This window comes from Pocillopora damicornis, chromosome 1 (genome assembly GCF_964200805.1).
Source record: "Pocillopora damicornis chromosome 1, jaPocDami1.2, whole genome shotgun sequence".
Lineage (NCBI taxonomy): Eukaryota > Metazoa > Cnidaria > Anthozoa > Scleractinia > Pocilloporidae > Pocillopora > Pocillopora damicornis.
In genome coordinates, this window is record NC_142670.1 from 20,954,982 (window position 1) to 20,962,481 (window position 7,500).

Consider the following 7,500-nt stretch of genomic DNA (forward strand, 5'->3'; position numbering starts at 1 on the left):
ACGAACAAGAACAATTGGCTGTCAGACGAAGAGTGCAAAGAATGTCCAATGTTGCATAATTGAACGAACCAGAAAGAAGTGAGAATGTCGGGATTAAAGCCATTGAACGTCATGAAATAAATAAGATGACAACGCAACAACAGCAAAGCACTGAAAACTTAGATTGCGAAAACAACAAGGATTCTGTACATCCATTTCTACCGAACATTTACAAACCGCCGATTAATGATACTGGTATGTCGATTTTATTTTAGTTTAAGTGACTTATCTGAGACATCTCTTCGTTTTTTGCAAGTACCTTATTGCGTGATTTTGGGGAGACGTTATTTTCGGGGTTTTATTTTAGCGATTTAAGTGTTCTCTACTTTACTATATTATATAAACCACAGTCAAGGATTCCTAGCCCTGAGAAAAGCTGTAATAACACACTGAAAAAATATGACAATTTTTCACGTGTTTGATATCGCAATCAGCTACTGACACGTCACTTGCTTTTGGCGCCAGTCGGTCAGGATGATGAGTGAATGGCAAAGCCTTCACCATTCTTTATCCAAGGTTGTTTGTTGGAATTTTTTCACATCATGGCTGTTAAAACACTTAGAAATCTGTATGGCTTATGGAAAGTGATCTTCAAACTTTCCTAGGGGGGGGGGGGAAGAAAAGCAAAATACAATTTTTTTTAATAATTACAAAAACTCGACACAGATAAATACACAGGTAATTAAATACCCATAAGGTAGACACAAGGACGATTCAGATCTCATTATGCTGTGCGATTTGATCCAGTTGACATTCTGATTAGTTTAGTTGTGCACTTGGTATTTTTTTTAAGACTTGATTACATACATATGAGCCGCTGTGGCTTTCAGCTTTGTATCACAATTACCTAGTAAGCTCAGTGTAAAAACATAGAAGGCAACTGGTTACCCACCCCACCCCAAATCTCGCCTTAAGGCCCTAGCAATAAGTTAGTGTTTGGTTGAGTTTGGATGGGGTAGGTGGTCAATTTTCCCAGCTATTGTTTTGATTATAATTTGCTCAAAATTATTGCCCTACTCTAAGGCTTTTTTTAGAAAGATTATCCAAGGTAATGGTTCATATTGTAATTAACAGCTTAATCCTTTAACTCCCATGAGTGACCAAGACAGGATTTTTCCCAACAATATCAATACAACATCAAGAAGACAAGTGATGAGAATAAAGAAAGATATCAGTTAGGGGATTATAAGTTGATCCAATACCAAATTCTCCAAAATAAAATCACAAGAGCTAAGTAGGAGACGGTAAGGAGAAGTAGCGATGAGAGCTTGGGAATTAAAGGCTTAAATTATTTTTATCATCTTTCAGACACTTAAAGCTGCCCAAACCCTCTCCTTCCAAACTTAAATTAACACTAGTTAATTGTATATATCTTCAGTTAAAAAAGTCAACTGAAGGATTTATTTTGGTTGCACATTTGTTTTGTTTTACATGCCATGCAGGCTCTGAAGGCAGAGATGAAGAGGTGAACACAGCATCTCAAGTAGAGGATAAGACTTCTACAAGTTCAGATGCAGACCAAGAACTCTATAGCAACGAAATAGTTTCAGACAGCAAGAACCATGCAGGCGATTCTAGTGAAGGTGATATTTCAGCAGGAGAGCAGCCTGTCTGCGAGGGCACAGTTATTAGGAGAAGGACATTCGAAGCAACTTTCTTGGCATCATCGAACAAGCACAAATTCTCAAAAGCTGCCAGGAATGACATCCTTAAATTTCTGAAACAATCATTCCAAAACAAAACTTGCCCTCATGTAATTACATGTTCGAGAAGCAGTTGATTGAGGCAATGGATATCCATTACTCACAGTGTGAATTGTTGGTCAATTGCAGCAGTACCAATAGGGAAGGAAAGTGCCCCAAGGGCAGCTGTGCACGTTATGACCAGAGGCTCAATGGTCATGAAATTGAAATTTGCTATTTTATCCCATCAAGGACCAACTTCAAGGAATGCTAAGAGGTAAGTGTATACTGATCAAGTCAAGCAAGTAAAATATGGTTGTGAACATAAATCTAGAAGAAACATTCTGTTAGGAAATAAACTTTGTTTGTTTGTTTGTCTTACGATATAGTCACTATGGTTTGAGTTTGAACTGTCTTGTTCACTCAAGTTATAAAGATAAGCAATTTCAGCTCTTTGTCGCCTGCACTTTTTGAGAGAAATTTCTGTCTCGTTTGAGTTTAAACTGTCTTGTTAGCTCAAGTTATAATGCTGAGCTATTCCAGCTCTTCATCGAGTGTGTTTTTTTAAAAAATGTCTCCTCGGTCACTTGAGTTGGAGCTTTCTCGTTCGCTCAAGTTAGAATGCTGGGCTATTCCAGCTATTTGTCAATTCCTTTTTTTGGGAAAAATTCCACCTTGATCACTTAAGTTGGAGCTGTAATTTTTGCTGGAAAGAGAACTAAATCCCTCGGTTTTTTTAACATTTCTTTGAGGCTACTCATAGCCTTATGCTTGAATTGCTTGGCTGTTATAGCCGATCTTTGATTTCGTTTTCTGAAAGAAGTTTCTTTTCAGTATTGAACTTACATGACAAAAAATAAAAATTCCGATCTAAGGCATGGTTTCAATCATCCAGTGTGAACTCCCTCATTCTTTCTCATTGACAGGTGCTCGACCAACCATATTACAAATATTTCGTAAAGTAATGTGGGCTTGTGTTTTCCCTGTAAGACTAATAAACCAAGCTTGTGTCATAGTGCGATCAGACGAGCAATGAACATTCAATGGCGGTTTTTGTGTGGTCAATAATTACCCAAATGACAATGATGACCATGAGCGAAAGGCTCCAGATTAAAGAGTTCGACAGGAAGGTGGTAAGTTTCAATCAAAACTTCGTCTATGCTACGATAAGCTTTAATGTTAAGTTTAAAAATGACTCTATAGTGGTGTGAAACTGTTTGTGTTTGTAAAGAATTCCAAATGCCTATTGATTTGTTTTATTCTACAGAGTGGCTAAACAAATTGTTTGGGGGGCCTTTATGATAAATTTAACGACTTGAGGAATGTGTCATTGAATAAGTTTCTACGAGGGAAGGTTTCTTGTTTTGTTTTTCTTTTAAGCATAGAGAAGAAGCCAAGATGAAATGAGTTGGAATGTCACAACAAACTTCAGTATCGTTTTCTGGGGGAAGTTTCTTTTCGGTATTGAACTTACATGACAAAAAAAAAACAAAGTTCCAATTTAAGGCATGGTTTCAATCATCGAGTGTGAATTCATTCATTCTTTCTCATTAACGAGTGCTCGACCAATCACGTAACAAATATTTCATAGAGTAATGCAGGCACATGTTTTCCCTGTAAGATAAATAAACCACGCTTGTATCAAAGTACAATCAGTCGAGCAACGAGCATTCAAAGATGGTTTTGTGGTGTGGTTAATAATTACTCAAGTAAGAATCATGACTACGAGCAAAGGCTCCAGATTAAAAGAGTTAGGCAGGAATGTGGTAAGTTTTAATCTAAACTTCTTCAGTGCTACAATAAGCTTTAATGTTAAGTTTCAGAAGGACTCCACGGTGCTGTAAGACTTTTCTTCTTTTTGCAAAGAATTCCAAGTGCCTATAGATTTGTTTCATTGTGCAGAGTGGTTGAACAAATTCTTTGCACGGCCTATATGATAAATTTAACGACTTATGGAGTGTCATTGAATGATTTTCTACGAGGGAAAGATTTTTGTTTTGTTTTTATTTTAAGCATGTGGCGTGGAAAAGAAGCCATGGTAAAATGAGTTGGAATGATTTGAATGAAGTGTCACAACAAACTGAGAAAAATTATGCCTTGGACTGTTAGACATTCTCTCTCTTTAAAGTATGGTGCACCCAACGGTATTGCGCTATTTGGATAGCAAAACTTGATGACAATTTTTGAAGTTTGTGGCGAGCAAAAACTGGGTATAGTTAACAAAACCACAGCGGTGAATAAACAAACATGGCCGTAAGGTTCCTTCCCACCTCCAGAGGCCGAAAAAATCGTCTTTTTTTATTTGACTAAATTGAAGTCAGACATTTTACCTAACATCTGGAAAAAAAAAATTAAAAAATCTCAAAAAGCGTCTCACTTGTTTAGAAAAACGTATTTTCAAATAAAAGTTAATAAATCGGGAAGGCGTCATAATCTCGTAACTGAGCGAGTCCCCTGGGAGTAATTCTCGCGGTAATTTCTTATTAATTGCATATTTTGTGCACATCGCGCACTTGACAAAATTCTCACGTAGAAGTGCAGTGCGTTCACGTTGCGTTCATGGAAAAATCAAAAGCAGAAAAAAGTCCTTGAGCTAAGATAAACAAAAACAAGGGCCCAAAGAAAGTAAGAAAACCATTCCTCCAGGAAAAGAAAGTGACAAAAGTTCTTGGTTTGACCAAGAGCCTCTGACAAGCTCAGCATCTGCTAAAGATCCACAACGTTCGAATATCATTGGAGCAAGCAGCTTGAAAATCAAAGGCAGTGCAGATCGCAAACTAGACTGTTCGTCGGAATCTGATGGAACCGATACAAAAGCACGAGCAATCGCCTTGAATCGCAATTTCGAAATCATAAATAAACCTACCGATGAACTAATTTCAGCAATAAGGGTATTCTTTAAGCTGTCTGTAGATTCTTGGTCTTGCTATTCGGCATTTTTTCCAGCTTTACCTTTTTATCGTTAAGCTCGGAGACTGGTAACGAAATTAACCACGAAATACAACGCTCCCTAGTGTTTCTGGGATACCACGAAGGAAAAAGTGGTTTCAAAATTCGATGAGAGGTGAGTTTCTCCGGTATTTTGATACCAAATTCGACGTGTATTTCGTTAATTTTTGCCTCATTTAGGACCTCTTGTTTCGTGCTATTTCAAGAGCACTGTGCAGAGATGAAATTTAGAGGAATTTCGAGCTGTATACAATTTTTTAAGTGTAAAGAGATGAATTAGAAAACAACCTAGATCGCTTATTCATTCTACCCTCTACAATCGTATGTTTTTTGTTTTCTGGATTTCTTGCCGAGATTTCAGTTATATCGCATCAAAAAAATGGTTCTCGCATTTAGTGACTTAAATATAGTTGCGAAATTGTGTCATGGATAACATGTGCAGCTGTTTGGAATATATTGCACACTACACAGTTAAAAACTTTGCTAACTGAATTTTCTCTGACATTCACTTTACAGGTAAATATTCCACTAAGGCCCGTAGTGGAATTGATTTCAATGGTATGATTCGTGCGATTCGTACTACATTTAAGGGCGACAACTGTTTCACGATACGCGAACTTCCGGTTTTTGCCGTAGTTTCCGGTTTGTATAAACTGTCAATCAAATAAACGTGGTTTAGCTTTTCTCAAAAATGGCGTGTTCACTGTGAAACACAAACATGGTGTCTGAGTAAAAAAGCGCAAGGAAAAATGTTCTTCGCAACTGTAAAAGTCGTCGTAACTCATCACAAAAAGCCGTTAAAACGCAGGTCTAAGAAGACGAAGGCACTTTGGCAACAGAGTTACAAAAAACAAGACGAAATACGAAGAAGACATGCCTCCACCCAACGAAAGTTCGTCAGGACAACAAGCGCCGAGCGCTCCAGTTTTGAATTTTACTTCGAACTTTCCAGTTCCAAGCCCAATGAAAATATCCGGTGACAGAGTCACAAATTGGGAGTTCTTTCGACAGCAATTGCAAGACTACGAGCTTGGCACCGGTCTCGAACATCATCCAGAACCAGTTCGTTTAGCAACCCTTCGCTCAGTCATGGGGAAAGACTGTCTTGAGATATTTTTAAACCTAGAGTTGACTCCGGAAGAAAGGGCAAGTGTGACCTCCAGCTTAAAAGCTTTGGAAGCATATTTCAAGCCAAAAACAAATGTGGTCTACAAGAGATTTCTGTTTAATTCAGCTACACAAAGTTCCAAAGAGGGAATAGACGAATTTGTAAATCGATTGAGAAAGATGGCTTTGTCGTGTAAATATGGTGCGCTCACAGATGAGATGATACGAGACAGAATCGTAATAGGCGTCCGAGATAAAGCTTCAAAGCTACGGCTACTCAAAGAAGATGAACTGGACCTGAATAAAGCACTCAGTATTTGCAAGTCTAATGAAGCGGCTTCCAAACAGCTCAAGTTTATGAAACAGGAGGAAATCCAAACAGATGAGCAAGTCAACGCCGTGGACAGTCAAGCGAAACGACTCAACAAGCGGCACAAACAAAAGAAAGACACAAAATATGGAAAGAATGGAAAGGCTACAAAGGGCATGAAGAAGAATTGCAGCAGATGCGGAGCAACAAAGCAACATAGGAAAGAAGAATGCAAAGCATATGGTCAAACCTGTCACCTGTGCTCGAAGCCAAATCCTTTTGCATCTTTTTGTCGCTTTAAAAACAAGCCAGCAGGCGGAAAGACAGTATCCAGAGGACACAAAAGCGTGAAGCAAGTCACCGAAGAAACGGATACGTCCGATGACTCCGATGATGATTTGACCGATGATGAAGACCCACTCTTTAAAATTGAAGAAGTCTCCAGCGTGAAGACGGCAGGCAAGCAACTCAACGCCAAGATAATCTTTTCAGACACAGAAGAGTTATACAACACCGAATTGGAATGCCAGCTAGACACCGGCGCCCAAGCAACGTGATGAGCCTGCACGACCTGGCCGTCATAAGCCAAACAGGAGATCCACCACTGAGAAGTAGTAAAGTGAAGCTCAAGTTGTTTGATGGTTCTCTCATGAAGCCTTCTGGTGTAGCCACCTTAAAGATACATTGAGACAATAAGACCCAAGAGTTGGACTTTCAGATTGTTGAGACTGTAAACAAGCCTCTTCTATCCGCGGAAACATGTGTGAAGGCCACCGAACAAGACCCGGTCAAGCAAACTCTCAAAACTACCATTCTGATTGGTTGGCCAGAGAGGAGAGAAGAAGTACCAGTCCAGATTAGAGAATTTTGGAATTACAGAGAAGAACTAACACTTCACAACGGTATCATTTTCAAGAATCAGCGAGTCATCATTCCAAAAGCTTTAAGGCCAGAACTGACCGCAAGAGCTCATTCCAGTCACCAAGGAATTGACCCTCCATGACCAAAGACATCAAAGAAGCTGTTGAGAAATGTGAGATATGTGCAGCATTCCAAGCGAAGAACGTCAAGCAGCCAATGCAGACACATGAAATACCTGATCGTCGATGGAGCAGAGTTTCGTCAGACCTGTTCACTCTGAACAGCAAGGAGTACATTGTGCTTGCAGACAGCTACTCAGATTTCATAGAAGTTGGCGAGTTAAAAGGCACAACTGCGAGCTACATCATAGAGTTCCTCAAAGGTGAATTCAGTCGCCATGGCATACCTGATGTATTTGTTACCGACAATGGACCGCAGTACTGCTGCCGAGAGTTCACAGAGTTTTCCAGAGAATGGGAGTTTAAACACGTGACGTCATCACCTAAACATGCCATATCCAATGGCAAGGCCAAATCCGCATTCAAAGTGGCC

The 7,500-nt window shown here is 39.3% G+C and overlaps 1 protein-coding gene across 1 annotated transcript; it reads left to right on the forward strand.

Annotated features, from left to right (window-relative positions):
* Window positions 1-5,259: 5,259 nt before the first annotated feature.
* Window positions 5,260-6,850, forward strand: LOC149052717 (uncharacterized). The gene has a single exon (XM_089204258.1). The coding sequence runs from the start codon at window positions 5,544-5,546 to the stop codon at window positions 6,642-6,644; it is 1,101 nt and encodes a 366-aa protein (XP_089060384.1). The 5' UTR covers window positions 5,260-5,543; the 3' UTR covers window positions 6,645-6,850.
* Window positions 6,851-7,500: the final 650 nt, after the last annotated feature.

Coding starts and splice junctions, on each gene's coding strand:
- LOC149052717 (XM_089204258.1), top strand. CDS start 5,544: ATGCCTCCACCCAACGAAAGTTCGTCAGGACAACAAGCGCCGAGCGCT.